At 45.3% G+C, this 23,806-nt stretch overlaps 1 protein-coding gene across 1 annotated transcript in view; it reads right to left on the reverse strand.

The window, feature by feature from the left end:
* Positions 1 to 23,806, reverse strand: part of LOC112257258 (A disintegrin and metalloproteinase with thrombospondin motifs 6-like) — a 142,074-nt gene that overhangs the window by 116,167 nt on the left and 2,101 nt on the right. The window contains exons 2-6 of the mRNA XM_042326608.1: positions 22,835 to 23,325; positions 21,651 to 22,051; positions 14,060 to 14,240; positions 7,579 to 7,829; positions 6,791 to 6,874 (exon numbers count right to left, since the gene is read on the reverse strand). Of these exons, the coding sequence (XP_042182542.1) occupies positions 6,791 to 6,874; positions 7,579 to 7,829; positions 14,060 to 14,240; positions 21,651 to 22,051; positions 22,835 to 22,934 (1,017 nt within the window). The 5' untranslated portion in view covers positions 22,935 to 23,325. The remainder of the gene's footprint in view (positions 1 to 6,790; positions 6,875 to 7,578; positions 7,830 to 14,059; positions 14,241 to 21,650; positions 22,052 to 22,834; positions 23,326 to 23,806) is intronic.

The raw sequence follows: 23,806 nt of genomic DNA on the forward strand, positions 1-23,806 counted from the left end.
AACCCAGAACAGTCTGAATCCACAACCCAGAACAGTCTGAACACATCCACAACCCAGAACAGTCTGAACAAATCCACAACCCAGAACAGTCTGAACACATCCACAACCAGAACAGTCTGAACACATCCACAACCCAGAACAGTCTGAACACATCCACAACCAGAACAGTCTGAATACATCCACAACCTAGAACACACAACACAGTCTGAACACACAGAACCCAGCATTCCGACCAGAACAGGCCCAACATTCTGCACTTGACATATCTAGTGCTGAATTAAGATTAATGCAAGCCACTCAGACGTTCACTTAAATCTCCCATTGACATCAATGTATGATTTATGGTTGAAGTTAGGATTGGTGTCACACCCTGACCCTAGAGAGCTTTTTATTCTCTATGTTGGTTAGGTCGGGGTGTGACTAAGGGTGGGTTATCTAGGTGAATATATATATCTATGTTGGCCTGGTATGGTTTCCAATCAGAGGCAGCTGTTTATCGTTGTCTCTGATTGGGGATCATATTTAGGCAGCCATTTCCCCATTGTGCTTTGTGGGATCTTGTCTAGGTATACTTGCCTGCGAGCACTTCATTGAGCTTCACGTTTCGTTTAATGCTTTATTTGTTTTTTCTTTGAGTTTCTTTTCCTAATAAAGAGGATGGAAACACCACGCTGCATCTTGGTCCAGTTATTATAACGATCATGACAATTGGGCTGTCATAGTCAAAAGCATCAGTCGAGAATGATAGTATACAAGCTTATTAAAACCATTTCCACCATTTGACAGGATTCTGACATATCCGTTAAGATAATCCATATGATACATCTATGAAAGAATATTCTAATTATCAATATATTCATATTACACACTGGGAAAAACATATGGGGTTCAGTCTTAAAATAGAGAATGAATGAAGAGGTATTCATCTCTGCTGGAGTCCATCCTCTATAGACTGAGGCTAGATGTACAGTTCACTCTGTTTCTCCCATCAAACCTACACTATATAGATTGAATGTAAAAATCCTCAATCAAATCCCCCTGAGGGAAGAAGTCTGAGCTCATCTCCTGAGCTTTGTCTTTAGTGGTGGCAGACATATAATAGATGCTTCCTATCCTCTCTCTTTTCCTCTCTTCTCTCTCTTCTCACTCTTCTACTCTGGTGTCCTCTTGTCTCATCTTTTCAGTCCTCTTCTCTCTCACCTCTCTTTCATCCTTCTACTCTCTCTCCCAACTCTCTCCCAACTGTTTGGAATAACTATGTTATTGCATAGTAAGTAACCAAAACAGATACATTTTAACTGAGATTAGAGAAATACATTTATGTTGATGTGGATAGAAAGAGAGGAACACAAAGAGAGGCCGAGAGATAACGAGGAAGACAGAGAGAATGAGAGAGATGTAAAGAGAAAGATGAAGACAGAGAGAGAGAGAGGGGCAGAGAGATAGAGAGAAAGAGGAAGACAGAGCGAGAGAGACAAAGACAGAGAGAGGCAGAGAGATAGAGAGAACGATGAAGACAGAGAGGCAGAGAGAGAGAGAGAAGCACAGAGATAGGCACATGATCATATCCGGTTGTGTCATTTCCGGTCCCAACTTGCAGACTTGTTTACGTGTTGCTGTGCATTTTGATGCCAACCTTTGCTACCTGACAACTTTACGGTTTTTACTTTTTAATTACGTTTATATTTTTAGTTTTTCCCTCACTCAACTTTTTTTCATTCAACTTTTTCACTCCGGATGCTTTATCTAGACGTGGTTCGTCAGGACCTCCACCAGCCGAAGCTAAGTAGTAACATTAACATGATGCCTTCTAATTGCAGTCGCTGTACTCATAATATACAGGAGAATGATCGCCTTGCGGCGAGGATAGCTGTGCTACAAGCCCAGCTTCAGATGCAACCGTTAGGCAAGGGTAATGTCAGTGTAGGAAAGGATGAAACAGCGTCTGTGCCACCAGTAAGTACAGATAGTAACGTTAGTATAAATCCCCTCGCACGGTCCCCGCAGGACAACTGTCTCATGGCTTCTGGAGGAAAATGCTGTAGGAATGCTCAACCGGTGTCGTTCATTTAGCCGACAGAAACTTTCAACTGGGTCTGAGGCCAAGCCTTCTCTGGTCTTTTCTCCTCCCGTTACGGGGTCTGAGACGCCGAAGCTTCCCACCCTTAGCTCTGACAGATTGAAAACCCTAGTCATTGGCGACTCCATTACCCGCAGTATTAGACTTAAAACAAATCATCGAGCGATCATACACTGTTTACCAGGGGGCAGGGCTACCGACGTTAAGGCTAATCTGAAGATGGTGCTGGCTTAAGCTAAAACTGGCGAGTGTAGAGAGTATAGAGATATTGTTATCCACGTCAGCACCAACGATGTTAGGATGAAACAGTCAGAGGTTACCAAGCGCAACATAGCTTCAGCGTGTAAATCAGCTAGAAAGACGTATCGGCATCGAGTAACTGTCTCTGGCCCCCTCCCAGTTAGGGGGAGTGATGAGCTCTACAGCAGAGTCTCACAACGCAATCGCTGGATGAAACTGTTTTCTGCCCCTCCCAAAAGATAGCATTTGTAGATAGTTGGCCCTCTTTCTGGGACTCACCCACAAACAGGACCAAGACTGGCCTGCTGAGGAGTGACGGACTCCATCCTAGCTGGAGGGGTGCTCTCATCTTATCTACCAACATAGACAGGGCTCTAACTCCTCTATCTCCACAATGAAATAGGGTGCAGGCCAAGCAGCAGGTTGTTAGCCAGCCTGCCAGCTTAGTGGAGTCTGCCACTAGCACAGTCAGTGTAGTCAGCTCAGCTATCCCCATTGAGACCATGTCTGTGCCTCGACCTAGGTTGGGCAAAACTAAACATGGCGGTGTTAGCCTTAGCAATCTCACTAGGATAAAGACCTCCTCCATTCCTGCCATTATTGAAAGAGATCGTGATACCTCACATCTCAAAATAGGGCTACTTAATGTTAGATCCCTCACTTCAAAGGCAGTTATAGTCAATGAACTAATCACTGATCATAATCTTGATTTGATTGGCCTAACTGAAACATGGCTTAAGCCTGATGAAATTACTGGTTACACTAGTGACCATATCCCCCATGCATCCCGCAAAGGCGGAGGTGTTGCTAACATTTACGATAGCAAATTTCAATTTACAGAAAAAACAAAAAATGACGTTTTCGTCTTTTGAGTTTCTAGTCATGAAATCTATGCAGCCTACTCAATCACTTTTTTTATAGCTACTGTTTACAGGCCTCCTGGGCCATATACAGCGTTCCTCAATGAGTTTCCTGAATTCCTATTGGACCTTGTAGTCATAGCAGATAATATTCTAATTTTTGGTGACTTTAATATTCACATGGAAAGTCCACAGACCCACTCCAAAAGGCTTTTGGAGCCATCATCGACTCAGTGGGTTTTGTCCAACATGTCTCTGGACCTACTCACTGTCACAGTCATACTCTAGACCTAGTTTTGTCCCATGGAAAAAATGTTGTGGATCTTAATGTTTTTCCTCATAATCCTGGACTATCGGACCACCATTTTATTACGTTTGCAATTGCAACAAATAATCTGCTCAGACCCCAACCAAGGAGCATCAAAAGTCGTGCTATAAATTCTCAGACAACCCAACGATTCCTTAATGCCCTTCCAGACTCCCTCTGCCTACCCAAGGATGTCAGAGGACAAAAATCAGTTAACCACCTAACCGAGGAACTCAATTTAACCTTGCGCAATACCCTAGATGCAGTGGCACCCCTAAAAACTAAAAACATTTCTCATAAGAAACTAGCTCCATACAGAAAATACCCGAGCTCTGAAGCAAGCTTCCAGAAAATTGGAAATGGCGCCACACCAAACTGGAAGTCTTCCGACTAGCTAGGAAAGACAGTACCGTGCAGTATCGAAGAGCCCTCCCTGCTGCTCGATCATCCTTTTTTTCCAAATTGAGGAAAATAAGAATAATCCTAAATGTATTTTTCATACTGTCGCAAAGCTAAGTAAAAAGCAGCATTCCCCAAGTATGGATGGCTTTCACTTCAGCAGTAATAAATTCATGAACTTCTTTGAGGATAAGATCATGATCATTAGAAAGCAAATTACGGACTCCTCTTTAAATCTGCGTATTCCTTCAAAGCTCAGTTGTCCTGAGTCTGCACAACTCTGCCAGGACCTAGGATCAAGAGAAACACTCAAGTGCTTTAGTACTATATCTCTTGACACAATGATGAAAATAATCATGGCCTCTAAACCTTCAAGCTTCATACTGGACCCTATTCCAACTAAACTACTGAAAGAGCTGCTTCCTGTGCTTGGCCCTCCTATGTTGAACATAATAAACGGCTCTCTATCCACCGGATGTGTACCAAACTCACTAAAAGTGGCAGTAATAAAGCCTCTCTTGAAAAAGACAAACCTTGACCCAGAAAATATAAAAAACTATCGGCCTATATCGAATCTTCCATTCCAATCTTCCATCTTCCAAGTTCCTCTCAAAAAAAAATTGAAAAATCTGTTGCACAGCAACTCACTGCCTTCCTGAAGACGAACAATGTATACGACATGCTTCAGTCTGGTTTTAGACCCCATCATAGCACTGAGACTGCACTTGTGAAGGTGGTAAATGACATTTTAATGGCATCAGATCGAGGCTCTGCATCTGTCCTCGTGCTCCTAGACCTTAGTGCTGCTTTTGATACCATCGATCACCACATTCTTTTGGAGAGATTGGAAACCCAAATTGGTCTACATGGACAAGTTCTGGCCTGGTTTAGATCTTATCTGTCGGAAAGATATCAGTTTGTCTCTGTGAATGGTTTGTCATCTGACAAATCAACTGTAAATATCGGTGTTCCTCAAGGTTCCGTTTTAGGACAACTATTGTTTTCACTATATATTTTACCTCTTGGAGATGTCATTCGAAAACATAATGTTAACTTTCACTGCTATGCGGATGACACACAGCTGTACATTTCAATGAAACATGGTGAAGCCCCAAAATTGCCCTTGCTAGAAGCCTGTGTGTCAGACATAAGGAAGTGGATGGCTGCAAACTTTTTCCATCTACGTAACATTGCAAAAATCAGAAACCTTCTGTCCAAAAATAATGCAGAAAAATTAATTGTTGCTTTTGTTACTTCTAGGTTAGACTACTGCAATGCACTACATTCCGGCTACCCGGATAAAGCACAAAATAAACTTCAGTTAGTGTTATATACAGCTGCTAGAATCCTGACTAGAACAAAAAATATATATCATATTACTCCAGTGCTAGCCTCCCTACACTGGCTTCCTGTTATGGCAAGGGCTGATTTCAAGGTTTTACTGCTAACTTATAAAGCATTACATGGGCTTGCTCCTACCTATCTTTCTTGAATTGAGTGTAGTCTGGCCCAGGAGTGTGAAGGTGAACGGAAAGGCTCTGGAGCAACGAACCGCCCTTGCTGTCTCTGCCTGGCCGGTCCCCCTCTCTCCACTGGGATTCTCTGCCTCTAACCCTATTACAGCGGCTGAGTCACTGGCTTACTGGTGCTCTTTCATGCCGTCCCTAGGAGGGGTGCATCACTTGAGTGGGTTGAGTCACTGACGTGATCTTCCTGTCTGGGTTGGGAGCTTCCCCCTTGGATTGTGCCGTGGGGGAGATCTTTGTGGGCTATACTCGGCCTTGTCTCAGGATGGTAAGTTGGTGGTTGAAGATATCCCTCTAGTGGTGTGGGGCTGTGCTTTGGCAAAGTGGGTGGGGTTATATCCTTCCTGTTTGGCCCTGTCCGGGGGTATAATTGGATGGGGCCACAGTGTCTCCTGACCCCTCCTGTCTCAGCCTCCAGTATTTATGCTGCAGTAGTTTATGTGTCGGGGGGCTAGGGTCAGTTTGTTATATCTGGAGTACTTCTCCTGTCTTATCCTGTGTTCTGTGTGAATTTAAGTATGCTCTCTCTAATTCTCTCTTTCTCTCTGAGGACCTGAGCCCTAGGACCATGCCTCAGGACTACCTGGCATGATGACTCCTTGCTGTCCCCAGTCCATCTGGCCGTGCTGTTGCTCCAGTTTCAACTGTTCTGCCTGCGGCTATGGAATCCTGACCTGTTCACCGGATGTGCTACCTGTCCCAGACCTGCTGTTTTCAACTCTCTAGAGACAGCAGGAGTGGTAGAGATACTCTCAATGATCGGCTATGAAAAGCCAACCGACATTTACTCCTGAGGTGCTGACTTGCTGCACCCTCGACAACTACTGTGATTATTATTATTTGACCATGCTGGTCATTTATGGACATTTGAACATATTTGAACACATACTGGCCACCCCTCATAGCCTGGTTCCTCTCTAGGTTTCTTCGTAGGTTTTGGCCTTTCTAGGGAGTTTTTCCTAGCCATCGTGTTTCTACACCTGCATTGCTTGCTGTTTGGGGTTTTAGGCTGGGTTTATGTACAGCACTTTGAGATATCAGCTGATGTACGAAGGGCTATAAAAATAAACTTGATTTGATTTAGATACAGAGAGAGAGGAAGACAGAGAGACAAGCAGAGATAAGCAGAGAGATACAGAGAAAGAGGAAGACAGAGAGAGAGGCAGAGAGAGAAAGAGGAAGACAGAGAGAGAGGAAGACAGAAAGAGAGAGAGGAAGACAGAAAGAGAAAGAGGAAGACAGATAGAGAAAGAGGAAGACAGAAAGAGAAAGAGGAATTTAGAGATAGAAAGAGGAAGACAGCGAGAGAAAAAGACAGAGAGAGAAAGAGGAAGACAGGGAGAGAAAGACGAAGACAGAGAGAGAAGAGTGCCCTCACCTGGTCCTCAGTCAGTACGATCAGGCGGGTTACTATAATGTTCACAACGTTTCCTAGGCTGGCATCACGGTAAAGTTTGGCAACCTGACCTCCAGAAAAGAAGAAAAGACACAAAGTCAGACAAACTGTCACAACACTGGATCAGTGTTTTCTTCACACATACTGGGGTTGAAAACAGCAACCACACATCCAGATCACGCTGCGATTGAAATGTCTGTTTTCAGTTAGAGAGAACATTCTGTTAAAATGTTAATGAAAACAAAATTCTATCCAAAGAGAGAAACGCTTCGAATAAGTCCATTGTTCATGTTCTAATACTCTACATTGGCCTCTTTCCAATATCAGCAGGCTAGAGGTGCATCTTCATATCTTTCCTCCAGTCCTTCATCTGTATTGATGTGAAAGACCTGGACAGGTGAAAGTGAGTCCTGACTGCTTTGTAATATTCTGTGAACTCAAACTAACACAGGGCAGGAGATGAGGAAACAACTACATTAGACCATTGACATGAACCCATTTTAATAGTTTTTTGACCTTTATTTAACTAGGCAAGCCAGTTAAGAAACAAATTCTTATTTACAATGACGGCCTACACCGGCCAAACCCGGACGACGCTGGGCCAATTGTGCGCCGCCCTATGGGACTCCCAATCACGGCAGGATGTGATTCAGCCTGGATTTGAACCAGGGACTGTAGTGACACTGCGCCCCTCGGAAGCCCTAGTGATTGACTCCAACTCTATTGTCAGGCTTTTCAGTAATCAAAGCGAAAAGCCGGATCAAACTTACAATATTCATCACAGACAGGATATAGTGCTCGATGTCTTTGCGTCCATGGTAACCAACCATCATCTTATCAGCTACCACCAGGGTCTCTACAAAGCGCTCCATGCTGACCGACCGCCTCTGTCTGTAGCCCCTGCCGGGAAGGGAACTGTTGGACCCAGGGGCTGGGGTGGAAGAGAAGGAGTGAGAGGAGGAGGTTGGAGAGGTTGGGGAAGGAGTGCTATGTTGGCAGGGGCTCCCGCTTTTTGTGAGGTCTGCGGATGAAGGAGGGAGAGAAAAAAGATGCTCAACCAAGTGAGTAAAGTTGTTGTCTGATGATATGCTGTGAAAAAGAACCATCTCAGGTGATTAAATGAAATGGTTTATGGTTTATCTTTATCATCTTCACAGGGTGTGGTAACTTCAAAAAGAAAGGGAGCCTTTCATACTGTTCACCTCAATAGAAACATTTGAGGAAGATTATAAACTACTGATGATTTGATAACCAATAATCAGTTGAACATTTATTAAACATTTTAAAAACTATTCACTAAATTAAAACAAAATGAAACAATCAGATATACAGTAGCAGTCAAACGTTTGGACACACTTACTCATTCCATGGTTTTTCTTTATTTTTACTCTTTTCTACATTATAGAATAATAGTGAAGACATCAAAACTATGAAATAACACATGGAATAAAGTAGAAAACAAAAAAGTGTTAAACATGATTTTTTTATATATATTTGAGATTCCAACCTTTGCCTTGAGGACAGTTTTGCACACTTGGAATTCACTCAAACAGATTCATGAGGTAGTCACCTGAAATGCATTTCAATTAACAGGTGTGACTTGTTAAAAATACATTTGTGGAATTTCTTACCTCCTTAATGCGTTCGAGCCAATCAGTTGTGTTGTGACAAGGTAGGGGTGGTATACAGAAGATAGCCCTATTTGGTAAAATACCAAGTCCATAATATGACAAGAACAGTTCAAATAAGCAAATAGAAACAACAGTCCATTACTTTAAGACATGGTCAGTCAATCTGGAACATTTCAAGAACTTTGAAAGTTTCTTCAAGTGCAGTCGCAAAAACCATTAAGCGCTATGATGAAACTGGCTCTCATGAGGACCGCCACAAGAAAGGAAGACCCAGAGTTACCTCTGCTGCATAGGATAAGTTCATTACAGCTACCAGCCTCAGAAATAGCAGCCCAAATAAATGCTTCACAGAGTTCAAGTAACAGACACATCTCAACATCAACTCTTCAGAGGAGACTGTGTGAATCAGGACTTCATGGACAAATTACTGCAAAGAAACCACTACCAAAGGACACCAATAAGAAGAAGAGACTTGCTTGGGCCAAGAAACGTGAGCAATGGATATTAGACCGGTAGAAATCTGTCCTGCGGTCTGATGAGATTGTTGGTTCCAACCGCAGTGTCTTTGTGAGATGCAGAGTAGGTGAACAGATGATCTCCGCATGTGTGGTTTCCACCGTGAACCATGGAGGAGGAGGTGTCATGGTGTGGGGTTGCTTTGCTGGTGACACTGTCTGTGATTTATTTACATGTAGAATTCAAGTCACACTTAACCAGCATGGCTAACCAGCATGGTTTGCGCTTAGTTGGACTATCATTTGTTTTTCAACAGGACAATGACCAAACACACCTCCAGGTTACGTAAGGGCTATTTGACCAAGGAGAGTGTTGGAGTGTTGCATCAGATGACCTGGCCACCACAATTATTATTATTATTTTTTTTAAATCTTTATTTATACAGGTTCTTCTCATTGAGATAACATCTCTTTTCCAAGAGAAACCTGGTCCAATTGCAGCAGGGGGAACTGTCACACCCTGACCATAGTAAGCTGTTTATTCTCTGTGATGGTTGGGGTGTGATAGTGACTTGGGTGGGTCATCTAGGTGAAATGTATTTCTATGGTGGCCTGATATGGTTCCCAATCAGAGGCAGCTGTTTATCGTTGTCTCTGATTGGGGATCATATTAGGTAGCCATCTTCGTCATTGTGCTTGTGGGATCTTGTCTACATTTAGTTGCCTGAGTGCACAACAGTAGCGTCACGTTTCGTTTGGTTGGTTGTTTGATGTTTTGTTCAGTGAGTTATGTTTTTTTCAAATTATGTGGAACTCTACGCACGTTGCGCCTTTGTCTACTCATTACGACAAGCGTGACAGAAGATCCCACCTAAAACGGACCAAGCAGGGTGGCCAGGAGGAATGGACATGGGAGGAAATCCTGGATGGAGAAGGACCCTGGACGCAGGCCGGAGAGTATCGCCGTCCAAGAGAGCAGTTGGAGCAGCGAGAGCGGAACAGCAACGATACGAGGAGATAGAACAACGACGGAAGCACAGGAGATAGAACAACGACGGAAGCACAGGAGTTAGAACAACGACGGAAGCACGAGAGGCAGCCCCCCAAAAACATTTGGGCGGAGGCACACGGGGAGATTGGCAGAGTCAGGGTTTAGACCTGAGCCAACTCCCCGTGCTTACCGTGGGGAGCGTGTGACTGGTCAGGTACCGTGTTATGCGGTGATGCGCGTGGTGTCGCCAGTGCGCATTCACAGCCCGGTGCCCTCTTTTCCAGCTTCCCACAATTGCTGTGCTAGAGTGGGCATTCAGCCAGGACGGATTGTGCCGGCTCAGCGCTCCTGGTCTCCAGTACGTCTCCTCGGTCCAGGATATCCTGTGCAGGTTCTACGCACTGTGTCGCCAGTGCGCCTTCACAGCCCAGTGCGTCCTGTGCCTCCTCCCCGCACTCGCCCTGAGGTGCGTGTCATCAGCCCGGTGCCACCTGTACCGGTCCCACGCACCAGGCCTCCAGTGCGCCTCCACAGTCCAGTATGTCCTGTGCCTCTTCCTCACACTCGCCCTGAGGTGGGTGTCATCAGCCCGGTGCCACCTGTACCGGTCCCATGCATCAGGCCTCCAGTGCGCCTCCACAGTCCAGGGCTTCCAGCGACAGTTCCCAGTCCAGAGCTTCCGGCAACAGTTCCCAGTCCAGAGCTTCCAGCAACAGTTCCTAGTCCAGAGCTTCCCGGCGACAGTTTCCAGTCCAGAGCTTCCGGCGTTGTTTCACAGTCCGGAACCTGCAACGATGGTCCTCAATTCGGAACCTCCAGCGACGATCCACAGTCCAGAACCTCCTGAGAAGGTCCACGGTCAGGAACCTCCTGAGAAGGTCCACGGTCCGGAACCTCCTGAGACGGTCTGCGATCCGGAGCCTCCTGAGATGGTCTGCGGTCCGGAGCCTCCAGAAACGGTCGGCGGTCCGGAGCCTCCAGCGACGGTCGGCGGTCCAGCGCCTTCAGCAGGGGTTCTCAGTCCAGAGCCTCCTGCGACGATCTACGGCCCGGTTCCTCCTGCGACGATCCACAGTCTGGAGCCTCCGGCAACGATCCACGGCGGTCCGGTGCCTCCAGCGACGACCCACAGTCCGGAGCTTCCGGTGATGCGCCCCGCACAGGAGCCGCCCCCGACGCCCTGTGTCATCCATCATAGATGCCCACCCGGACTCTCGCCTATTGAGTCAGGTTTTGCGGTCGGAGTCCGCATCTTTGGGGGGGGTACTGACCATAGTAAGCTGTTTATTCTCTGTGTTGGTTGGGGCGTGATAGGGACTTGGTTGGGTCATCTAGGTGAAATGTATTTCTATGGTGGCCTGATATGGTTCCCAATCAGAGGCAGCTGTTTATCGTTGTCTCTGATTGGGGATCATATTTAGGTAGCCATCTCCCTCATTGTGTTTGTGGGATCTTGTCTACATTTAGTTGCCTTAGTGCACAATAGTAGCCTTACGTTTCGTTTGGTTGGTTGTTTGTTGTTTTGTTCAGTGAGTTTCGGTTTATTAAAATTATGTGGAACTCTACGCATGATGCACCTTGGTCTACTCATTACGATGAGCGTGACAGGAACAAAGTTTCAGACAAAACAACTGACATACGCTAAGACAATAATCCCCCGACCTCAACCCAATTGAGATGGTTTGGGATGAGTTGGACCACATAATGAAGGAAAAGCAGCCAACAAGTGCTCAGTATATGTGGGAACTCCTTCAAGACTGTTGGAAAAGCATTCCAGGTGAAGCTGGTTGAGAGAATGCCAAGAGTGTGCAAAGCTGTCATCAAGGCAAAGGGTGGCTACTTCGAAGAATCTAAAATCTAAAATATATTTTGATTTGTTTAACACTTTTTGGTTACTACATGATTCCATATTTGTTATTTAATAGTTCTGATGTCTTCACTATTATTCTACAATGTATAAAATAGTACAAATAAAGAAAAACCTTGAATGAGTAGGTGTGTCCAAACTTTTGACTGGTACTGTATGTCCATGAAGGTATAGCCAGAGCAGAGCCAGGAGAGGGCTGGAGATAGAATGGCAGTCAGACACACATTGGTAATCTGGTTCTTTGAACCTTGCAGCTGAAGGCTTCCCTTCCTTTATGGCCCAGATGCTCTGGGGAAGGGCTATAAGATAGAACATGTCAGGGCATGTCAACTTCCTGCCTGTGACAGCCTTCGCTGCTACTTATAAGACCTTGGCCCAAATACCTCCACATCCACCTGGTTCCCCTCCAATTCCCATCCCACCACACCACATCTCACAGGACACAGCTCTGCGGAGAGCCAGATTATGTGTATTGTTCATGAAAACACAATGTGAAAAGGAGTGTCCATTTGAATTCAGTGGTAGTAGTTGCTCTAGTTCTATAGTGCCCAGTCACAAGGCCTTTTTAGGATCCATTTCTGGTATATACGCCAGGCTGAGTGGAGGCCAGAACGGGTCAAGCTTACAGCAGCATGGTCATATCCACCGGAACCTGGGCCTAGAACCAAACCAGCACATCCTCTGTCCTGCTATGTATAGCTGCTTGTTTATGTCAGTCACCCAGTTCAGAGTCGGTCCAGGCTGAGGAGAGGGGAGGGGAGGGGAAGAGAGGAGAGGAGAGAATGGTATAGAAGAGAAGAACAGAGCAGAGAAGAGAAGTGCAGAGAAGAGCAGAGAAGAGAAGTGCAGAGAAGAGCAGAGAAGAGAAGTGCAGAGAAGAGAAGTGCAGAGAAGAGAAGTGCAGAGAAGTGCAGAGAAGAGAAGTGCAGAGAAGAGCAGAGAAGAGAAGTGCAGAGAAGTGCAGAGAAGAGAAGTGCAGAGAAGTGCAGAGAAGAGAAGTGCAGAGAAGAGCAGAGAAGAGAAGAGAAGTGCAGAGAAGAGCAGAGAAGAGAAGAGAAGTGCAGAGAAGTGCAGAGAAGAGAAGTGCAGAGAAGAGAAGAGAAGTGCAGAGAAGTGCAGAGAAGAGAAGCGCAGAGAAGAGCAGAGAAGAGAAGCGCAGAGAAGTGCAGAGAAGAGAAGTGCAGAGAAGAGCAGAGAAGAGAAGTGCAGAGAAGTGCAGAGAAGAGAAGTGCAGAGAAGTGCAGAGAAGAGAAGCGCAGAGAAGAGCAGAGAAGAGAAGCGCAGAGAAGTGCAGAGAAGTGCAGAGAAGAGAAGTGCAGAGAAGAGAAGTGCAGAGAATTGCAGAGAAGAGAAGCGCAGAGAAGAACAGAGAAGAGAAGCACAGAGAAGTGCAGAGATGTGCAGAGAAGAGAAGTGCAGAGAAGTGCAGAGAAGAGAAGAGCAGAGAAGTGCAGAGAAGAGAAGTGCAGAGAAGAGAAGAGAAGTGCAGAGAAGTGCAGAGAATAGCAGAGAAGAGAAGTGCAGAGAAAAGCAGAGAAGAGAAGTGCAGAGAAGAGCAGAGAAGCGCAGAGAAGTGCAGAGAAGAGCAGAGAAGAGCAGAGAAGAGAAGTGCAGAGAAGAGCAGAGAAGAGAAGAGAAGTGCAGAGAAGTGCAGAGAAGAGAAGAGAAGTGCAGAGAAGAGAAGAGAAGTGCAGAGAAGTGCAGAGAAGAGAAGCGCAGAGAAGAGCAGAGAAGAGAAGCGCAGAGAAGTGCAGAGAAGAGAAGTGCAGAGAAGAGCAGAGAAGAGAAGTGCAGAGAAGTGCAGAGAAGAGAAGTGCAGAGAAGAGAAGTGCAGAGAAGAGAAGCGCAGAGAAGAGCAGAGAAGAGAAGCGCAGAGAAGTGCAGAGAAGTGCAGAGAAGAGAAGTGCAGAGAATTGCAGAGAAGAGAAGCGCAGAGAAGAACAGAGAAGAGAAGCACAGAGAAGTGCAGAGATGTGCAGAGAAGAGAAGTGCAGAGAAGTGCAGAGAAGAGAAGAGCAGAGAAGTGCAGAGAAGAGAAGTGCAGAGAAGAGAAGAGAAGTGCAGAGAAGTGCAGAGAATAGCAGAGAAGAGAAGTGCAGAGAAAAGCAGAGAAGAGAAGTGCAGAGAAGAGCAGAGAAGCGCAGAGAAGTGCAGAGAAGAGCAGAGAAGAGCAGAGAAGAGCAGAGAAGAGCAGAGAAGAGAAGTGCAGAGAAGAGCAGAGAAGAGAAGCGCAGAGAAGTGCAGAGAAGAGCAGAGAAGTGCAGAGAAGAGAAGAGCAGAGAAGTGCAGAGAAGATTCTTCACCAACCTGAGATGCCACAGCTGAACTCGTGTTGGCTGGGTTGCTGCTGCGGCGAGGGAATGGAAGACTTTTTATATATAACATGCTGCTGTCCTTCTCCCTGGTCCCATTGGCTGGAAGTTGTGGAGGATATATTCTTGAGTGGCTCTATTAAATACTGCTCTTCTTCTGTAGTAATAACACCGTGCTTGTTGAGAAACAAGGACATCGAGAGAGACAGGTTATAAGCAAAGTATGCAAACAATGTCACAACACTCACACTTAAACACAACATTTCAATTGATCTTATTGTAGTTTTTAAATAATTACATAACACCATTAAAAAATATCTAACAATTTTGCCAAAAGTAATTTCAAATACGACCAGCCTAAATGGCCTTACAGTAAACCATTTTAAGCTGTTTATATGAAATTGCTTTTGACAAATAACCATTTTCAATATAGTCATCAACATATTGTTTCACAAATGAGTATTATTAACCAGTATTATTATTATTAACCAGGTTGAACGCTTTGTTCTGCACAACAACAATCATCTGTGAAATTATTGGCACCCTGAGTCAGGGCTAAATGGCTAATGGTGTGTTACAGCCTGAGTCAGGGCTAAATGGCTAATGGTGTGTTACAGCCTGAGTCAGGGCTAAATGGCTAATGGTGTGTTACAGCCTGAGTCAGGGCTAAATGGCTAATGGTGTGTTACAATGAGTCAGGGCTAAATGGCTAATGGTGTGTTACAGCCTGAGTCAGGGCTAAATGGCTAATGGTGTGTTACAGCCTGAGTCAGGGCTAAATGGCTAATGGTGTGTTACAGCCTGAGTCAGGGCTAAATGGCTAATGGTGTGTTACAGCCTGAGTCAGGGCTAAATGGCTAATGGTGTGTTACAGCCTGAGTCAGGGCTAAATGGCTAATGGTGTGTTACAGCCTGAGTCAGGGCTAAATGGCTAATGGTGGTGTTTACAGCCTGAGTCAGGGCTAAATGGCTAATGGTGTGTTACAGCCTGAGTCAGGGCTAAATGGCTAATGGTGTGTTACAGCCTGAGTCAGGGCTAATGGCTAATGGTGTGTTACAGCCTGAGTCAGGGCTAAATGGCTAATGGTGTGTTACAGCCTGAGTCAGGGCTAAATGGCTAATGGTGTGTTACAGCCTGAGTCAGGGCTAAATGGCTAATGGTGTGTTACAGCCTGCTTCAGGGCTAAATGGCTAATGGTGTGTTACAGCCTGAGTCAGGGCTAAATGGCTAATGGTGTGTTACAGCCTGAGTCAGGGCTAAATGGCTAATGGTGTGTTACAGCCTGAGTCAGGGCTAAATGGCTAATGGTGTGTTACAGCCTGAGTCAGGGCTAAATGGCTAATGGTGTGTTACAGCCTGAGTCAGGGCTAAATGGCTAATGGTGTGTTACAGCCTGAGTCAGGGCTAAATGGCTAATGCCTGAGTCAGGGCTAAATGGCTAATGGTGTGTTCCACCCTGAGTCAGGGCTAAATGGCTAATGGTGTGTTACAGCCTGAGTCAGGGCTAAATGGCTAATGGTGTGTTACAGCCTGAGTGGGCTAAATGGCTAATGGTGTGTTACAGCCTGAGTCAGGGCTAAATGGCTAATGGTGTGTTACAGCCTGAGTCAGGGCTAAATGGCTAATGTGTGTTACAGCCTGAGTCAGGGCTAAATGGCTAATGGTGTGTTACAGCCTGAGTCAGGGCTAGGTGTGTTACAGCCTGAGTCAGGGCTAAATGGCTAATGGTGTGTTACAGCCTGAGTCAGGGCTAAATGGCTAATGGTGTGTTACAGCCTGAGTCAGGGCTAAATGGCTAATGGTGTGTTACAGCCTGAGTCAGGGCTAAATGGCTAATGGTGTGTTACAGCCTGAGTCAGGGCTAAATGGCTAATGGTGTGTTACAGCCTGAGTCAGGGCTAAATGGCTAATGGTGTGTTACAGCCTGAGTCAGGGCTAAATGGCTAATGGTGGCTAATGTTACAGCCTGAGTCAGGGCTAAATGGCTAATGGTGTGTTACAGCCTGAGTCAGGGCTAAATGGCTAATGGTGTCCTTACAGCCTGAGTCAGGGCTAAATGGCTAATGGTGTGTTACAGCCTGAGTCAGGGCTAAATGGCTAATGGTGTGTTACAGCCTGAGTCAGGGCTAAATGGCTAATGGTGTGTTACAGCCTGAGTCAGGGCTAAATGGCTAATGGTGTGTTACAGCCTGAGTCAGGGCTAAATGGCTAATGGTGTGTTACAGCCTGAGTCAGGGCTAAATGGCTAATGGTGTGTTACAGCCTGAGTCAGGGCTAAATGGCTAATGGTGTGTTACAGCCTGAGTCAGGGCTAAATGGCTAATGGTGTGTTACAGCCTGAGTCAGGGCTAAATGGCTAATGGTGTGTTACAGCCTGAGTCAGGGCTAAATGGCTAATGGTGTGTTACAGCCTGAGTCAGGGCTAAATGGCTAATGGTGTGTTACAGCCTGAGTCAGGGCTAAATGGCTAATGGTGTGTTACAGCCTGAGTCAGGGCTAAATGGCTAATGGTGTGTTACAGCCTGAGTCAGGGCTAAATGGCTAATGGTGTGTTACAGCCTGAGTCAGGGCTAAATGGCTAATGGTGTGTTACAGCCTGAGTCAGGGCTAAATGGCTAATGGTGTGTTACGGCCTGAGTCAGAGGCTAAATGGCTAATGGTGTGTTACCTGAGTCAGGGCTAAATGGCTAATGGTGCGTGTGTTACAGCCTGAGTCAGGGCTAAATGGCTAATGGTGTGTTACAGCCTGAGTCAGGGCTAAATGGCTAATGGTGTGTTACAGCCTGAGTCAGGGCTAAATGGCTAACGGTGTGTTACAGCCTGAGTCAGGACTAAATGGCTAATGGTGTGTTACAGCCTGAGTCAGGGCTAAATGGCTAATGGTGTGTTACAGCCTGAGTCAGGGCTAAATGGCTAATGGTGTGTTACAGCCTGCTTCAGGGCTAAATGGCTAATGGTGTGTTACAGCCTGAGTCAGGGCTAAATGGCTAATGGTGTGTTACAGCCTGAGTCAGGGCTAAATGGCTAATGGTGTGTTACAGCCTGAGTCAGGGCTATATGGCTAATGGTGTGTTACAGCCTGAGTCAGGACTAAATGGCTAATGGTGTGTTACAGCCTGAGTCAGGGCTAAATGGCTAATGGTGTGTTACAGCCTGAGTCACATAACATTGCAGGCTGCAGCACATAGAACTAACTAACAGCTCTGCTCTGCTCTGTGTGTTGCACTGCAGTCAGATGTAGAAACACCCCACACTCTGAAGCAATTTGATAAATCATGTTATAACAACCAATTACACCTAGAACAACGCTGTAATTACTGGGACTGGAACCAAAATACACAGCTCTCTGACCTGGAACACCCCCTTTGTAACAGAAATTGAAAAGGTACTTCAGAATGTGTTTATAAAAAACATTGGCACGCTGTTTCCCTCCGTAAAAACCCACAACGAAACCAATTAACCAAATATGACAACTTGGCACACTCCGGCAAGAAACACAGATTTGATAAATGCCTAGCAGAGTGTGATGTCAAGATATCAAATATGTCTAGCAACTTACAAGATTACACTTCAGATACATTTCAGTTTTGTCCATTTTTGGTACTATTAAAATGGTCAGAGGCGGAACAGACCTAATTCAATGTATGTACATGTTTTTCTCCACATAATTGTGATTGGCACAGAGGAACAGAGCTTTCTTCTTGTTCTGAGATGTTTCAAAGTAAAAGAGGGGGATGAGAGGGGGATAGGGTGATAAGAGGGTGGATAATGTGGTATAAGAGGGGGGATAAGAGAGGGGATAAAAGGGGGATAAGAGTTTGGTCAGTCTGTCAGTGGTGAGTTTTAATGAAGACAGTCTGGCAGTCTATCAGTGGTGAGTTTTAACAAAGAAAGTCTGGTCAGTCTATCAGTGGTGAGTTTTAATGAAGACAGTCTGGCAGTCTGGCAGTGGTGAGTTTTAACAAAGACAGTATGGTCAGTCTATCAGTGGTGAGTTTTAATGAAGACAGTCTGGCAGTCTATCAGTGGTGAGTTTTAACAAAGACAGTCTGGTCAGTCTATCAGTGGTGAGTTGTAATGAAGACAGTCTGGCAGTCTATCAGTGGTGAGTTTTAATGAAGACAATCCGGTCAGTCTATCAGTGGTGAGTTTTAATGAAGACAGTCTGGCAGTCTATCAGTGGTGAGTTTTAATGAAGACAGTCTGGCAGTCTATCAGTGGTGAGTTTTAACAAAGACAGTCTGGCAATCTATCAGTGGTGAGTTTTATTGAAGACAGTCTGGTCAGTCTATCAGTGGTGAGTTTTAATGAAGACAGTCTGGCAGTCTATCAGTGGTGAGTTTTAATGAAGACAGTCTGGCAGTCTGTCAGTGGTGAGTTTTAACAAAGACAGTCTGGTCAGTCTATCAGTGGTGAGTTTTAATGAAGACAGTCTGGCAGTCTATCAGTGGTGAGTTTTAATGAAGACAGTCTGGCAGTCTATCAGTGGTGAGTTTTAACAAAGACAGTCTGGTCAGTCTATCAGTGGTGAGTTTTAATGAAGACAGTCTGGCAGTCTATCAGTGGCGAGTTTTAACAAAGAAAGTCTGGTCAGTCTATCAGTGGTGAGTTTTAATGAAGACAGTCTGGCAGTCTGGCAGTGGTGAGTTTTAACAAAGACAGTATGGTCAGTCTATCAGTGGTGAGTTTTAATGAAGACAGTCTGGCAGTCTATCAGTGGTGAGTTTTAACAAAGACAGTCTGGTCAGTCTATCAGTGGTGAGTTGTAATGAAGACAGTCTGGCAGTCTATCAGTGGTGAGTTTTAATGAAGACAATCCGGTCAGTCTATCAGTGGTGAGTTTTAATGAAGACAGTCTGGCAGTCTATCAGTGGTGAGTTTTAATGAAGACAGTCTGGCAGTCTATCAGTGGTGAGTTTTAACAAAGACAGTCTGGCAATCTATCAGTGGTGAGTTTTATTGAAGACAGTCTGGTAGTCTATCAGTGGTGATTTTAATGAAGACAGTCTGGCAGTCTATCAGTGGTGAGTTTTAATGAAGACAGTCTGGCAGTCTGTCAGTGGTGAGTTTTAACAAAGACAGTCTGGTCAGTCTATCAGTGGTGAGTTTTAATGAAGACAGTCTGGCAGTCTATCAGTGGTGAGTTTTAATGAAGACAGTCTGGCAGTCTATCAGTGGTGAGTTTTAACAAAGACAGTCTGGTCAGTCTATCAGTGGTGAGTTTTAATGAAGACAGTCTGGCAGTCTATCAGTGGCGAGTTTTAACAAAGAAAGTCTGGTCAGTCTATCAGTGGTGAGTTTTAATGAAGACAGTCTGGCAGTCTATCAGTGGTGAGTTTTAACAAAGACAGTCTGGTCAGTCTATCAGTGGTGAGTTTTAATGAAGACAGTCTGGCAGTCTATCAGTGGCGAGTTTTAACAAAGAAAGTCTGGTCAGTCTATCAGTGGTGAGTTTTAATGAAGACAGTCTGGCAGTCTGGCAGTGGTGAGTTTTAACAAAGACAGTATGGTCAGTCTATCAGTGGTGAGTTTTAATGAAGACAGTCTGGCAGTCTATCAGTGGTGAGTTTTAACAAAGACAGTCTGGTCAGTCTATCAGTGGTGAGTTGTAATGAAGACAGTCTGGCAGTCTATCAGTGGTGAGTTTTAATGAAGACAATCCGGTCAGTCTATCAGTGGTGAGTTTTAATGAAGACAGTCTAGCAGTCTATCAGTGGTGAGTTTTAATGAAGACAGTCTGGCAGTCTATCAGTGGTGAGTTTTAACAAAGACAGTCTGGCAATCTATCAGTGGTGAGTTTTATTGAAGACAGTCTGGTAGTCTATCAGTGGTGAGTTTTAATGAAGACAGTCTGGCAGTCTATCAGTGGTGAGTTTTAACAAAGAAAGTCTGGTCAGTCTATCAGTGGTGAGTTTTAATGAAGACAGTCTGGCAGTCTATCAGTGGTGAGTTTTAATGAAGACAGTCTGGCAGTCTATCAGTGGTGAGTTTTAACAAAGACAGTCTGGTCAGTCTATCAGTGGTGAGTTTTAATGAAGACAGTCTGGCAGTCTATCAGTGGCGAGTTTTAACAAAGACCGTCTGGTCACTCTATCAGTGGTGAGTTTTAATGAAGACAGTCTGGTCAGTCAATCAGCGGTGAGTTTTAACAAAGACAGTCTGGTCAGTCTATCAGTGGTGAGTTTTAACAAAGACAGTCTGGTCAGTCCATCAGTGGTGAGTTTTAATGAACACAGTCTGGCCAGTCCATCAGTGGTGAGTTTTAACAAAGACAGTCTGGACAGTCCATCACTGGTGAGTTTTAATGAAGACAGTCTGGCCAGTCCATCAGTGGTGAGTTTTAACAAAGACAGTCTGGCCAGTCCATCAGTCTAAGATCAACACTTTTAAGAGGAACAATACCTAAGCTTTGATTAGCTGCCTCGTTAAGGCCCACAGAAAGCAACACAATCCCTTTCTTTATTTTTTCACTGGAGAAACTCAAGCCCCGTTCATAACCTCCTTGTCTAGTCCCTTACCTCCAAACAGACACGTCTCATAGATCTGACACTACCAGATAGTCCTGGGCTGGGGCTGTGTGGAGCTATTACCATATCGCCTGCACTCATCCATCCAACCTCTTCAGATCTACAACAAATGCCTAGGGGTAAGTTAGGGGCTAGGGGATGATTTGGGACTGGGCATTAGTTTATCTGGGGAAACTGAAACCCGAGGAAAAGTTTGATGCATCCCTAAAACAAGAGAGTTGGTCCTGACTGTTTAGTAAGCAAACAGAAAGACAGCCCTGCATGTTTACTGTCACAGTCCATTGAGAAGGATAGGTGTGGGGTACACTATGGTGAACTGACTGTCTGGCTGGCTGCCTGGCAATGTGTTGGTTCTTTATAGTGGGCAGACTAACTGGTTGGCTGGCTGGTTTCTGGCTGGCTGCATATTAGGTTCTTTATAGTGGGTGGACTGGCTGGCTGGATGGCTGACTGCCTGGTTGGCTGGCTTGCTGGCTGGCTGTGACTAAAGCTCTGATGATCCTGTAGAGAACTTTCCTCATCAGCCTTATCTTATTGTGCCCTATCCTAACAGTGTCACTGTGCCCTATCCTAACAGTGTCACTGTGCCCTATCTTAACAGTGTCACTGTGCCCTATCCTAACAGTGTCACTGTGCCAGGTGGAGGGAGGCCAACATGCTATTTAGCAAACTACACTCTGTCTAATCCTGTAGAGCTGTGGGTTTGTCTGAGGTAAGCAGAGCAGAGCAGAGCAGAGAGACGGCATAGTATTAACTCTCTGTGACTTAGACAGGGAGAAGACTGGTCAGTGGGGGCCTCCTGGCCTCCTCACAAAACAGGTCCTTGAGTACTATTCAAACACACTCAAATATACACAAATACACTCAGACATACTCAAAACTAAAGTCACAGAAAGCCATGAAGGGGAGTAGAGTGGTGGTGGGTGTTCTACGAAACACAAAGATCAGGTTGTCCTCTCTTCCATCCCATCATCACACATTCCAATACTGCTTGGCTACTACATACAGCAGCTTCCTTCCAACACACCGCCGGACCAAACACATCCCATGGTACTCACCAAGCCCTTACAGTTACTGAGCGCTACTCTGGTGGAGCTGTACTGATCCTGCAGGTATCCTACGTAGTGGCAGTTCTCCACCACGTCATGTCTCCACTCCAGGCCCTCTCTCCCCCAGTACTCCACCGTGAAATGTTTGGACACCAGGTGGGGGTTGAGGGTCAGGTTTAAGTGAAAGTGCTTTCCGTAAGCTGACAGTCTGTAGAAGAGCCGGGACTGGGCCGGGTCCTGTTCGGCGTGGTCAGTTGGCTCTGGGCCAATGGTGGTGTTGGTGGCGTCGGCGGTTCGTCTCCTGCGACCGGGCTTGTGATGTTTCACAGTGTAGCTGAGGAAGTCCCCGTTCTCATCCACTCGCACTGGAACAGTCAGCTGGTAGTGCTGCAAGTAGGACAGGTACTCGTCTTTTACAGAAAATAATGAATGGGGGGATGGAGGGACGAGCCATCGGAGGAGGGGTGTATGAGGAAGAGAAAGAGACAAATGAGAGGGATCTAGTCATTGCAGAATACATACAGGATACACACTACAGATAGTAGGACTCATAGAACGTAGAATGTCAGTGTATGTCTATAGTGGAACTCAGACAGTGACAGGACAGACATGACCTCACAGTGTGCCAGAGCTAGCAGGTTGTGATTCATCCCTCTAAAACAACAGTGAGGTCAGGATCACCAGATGTTACAGATGTCTCAATGACTGACTGACCACTGACCATGTGCAGCAACCATACCTACACCTGCCTCGCTGCTTAGAGGAATCACTTTCTCTAAAGGAGAGCATTTCTAGTACCTTGATAGATGTGCACAAACCCCTTTTATGCAGTCTATCACGAATAGTGCCCTCTAGTGGCCACATGGGTGGAATGTTATTCGTAATTTTCATAATTTCATAATTAATAAAGGTTATAAAAATAAAACTGGTATGTCTATGTCAAACAGTTTTGGTATATTTCAATCTTCTGTGATGTATATAAAGTGTAATATTGGGATACAAACTCAAAATGGAATACATTTCTACTCTATATCTAACATGGTACAGGTGTCACCGTTTTTAAGCCCATAACCATTTGTTTGAGGTGTATCCTTTTGTTTCAAAGTAGATCTATTTAAGACGACCATGAATCACTGTATGAATCAGATTTAGCCCACTGCAGTAAGAGGTTATTAAGCAATGCGCAATCATACCTTGTGAGTTGTGCGAAAGTCTTTGGAATTCAGAGGAAGCCATGACCACCACCATACTCAATATCAATATCCAAGTCAGCGTCTTCCACAAAATTTCCATAATTTAGAGAAAGGTCTGACATGGGGTTGGGGGGAGGAGGGTTGAGGGGGTGGTGGTGCTATTGATGGGCTAGGAAAACACGTTCAGTCCGGCGTGCCTGGCACCATAACAAGCCCATGGTTTTAGGTCCTCTGTGTGGGAAATGTTATCACTACTTCTCCTTCTCTTCTCGTCTCATCCAGGTCTCACACAGAGAATGTCTCAGAGACACTCAGCTTCCTCCTGAGGGCAACTGACACTGGCGTTTCCCCTCTGAGCTCATGTCAGCCACGCGGTGGTGATGCTAGAATCCAGCAGTAGATCAGTCAGTCTCTTCAAACACATCCCATGCAGCACATCTATAGATCTAGATCTATATTGGAAGCTTGTCTTGACCAATCCATATGTATACCTGTGAATACATAATTTCATAGGTAAATAAGCATACATGTTACAAAATAACTGATAAACCAGTACTGATAAACCAGCCTGCTAAACCAGCCTGCTAAACCAGTACTGCTAAATCAGCCTGCTAAACCAGCCTGTTAAACCAGTACTGATAAACCAGCCTGCTAAACCAGCCTGCTAAACCAGTACTGCTAAACCAGCCTGCTAAACCAGTACTGCTAAACCAGCCTGCTAAACCAGCCTGCTAAACCAGTACTGCTAAACCAGTACTGCTAAACCAGTACTGATAAACCAGCCTGATAAACCAGCCTGCTAAACCAGTACAACTAAACCAGCCTGATAAACCAGCCTGCTAAACTAACACTGCTAAACAAGCCTGCTAAACCAGTACTGATAAACCAGCCTGCTAAACCAGCCTGCTAAACCAGTACTGATAAACCAGCCTGCTAAACCAGTACTGATAAACCAGCCTGCTAAACCAGCCT

The sequence above is a fragment of the Oncorhynchus tshawytscha genome, linkage group LG09, assembly GCF_018296145.1.
Source record: "Oncorhynchus tshawytscha isolate Ot180627B linkage group LG09, Otsh_v2.0, whole genome shotgun sequence".
Classification (NCBI taxonomy): domain Eukaryota; kingdom Metazoa; phylum Chordata; class Actinopteri; order Salmoniformes; family Salmonidae; genus Oncorhynchus; species Oncorhynchus tshawytscha.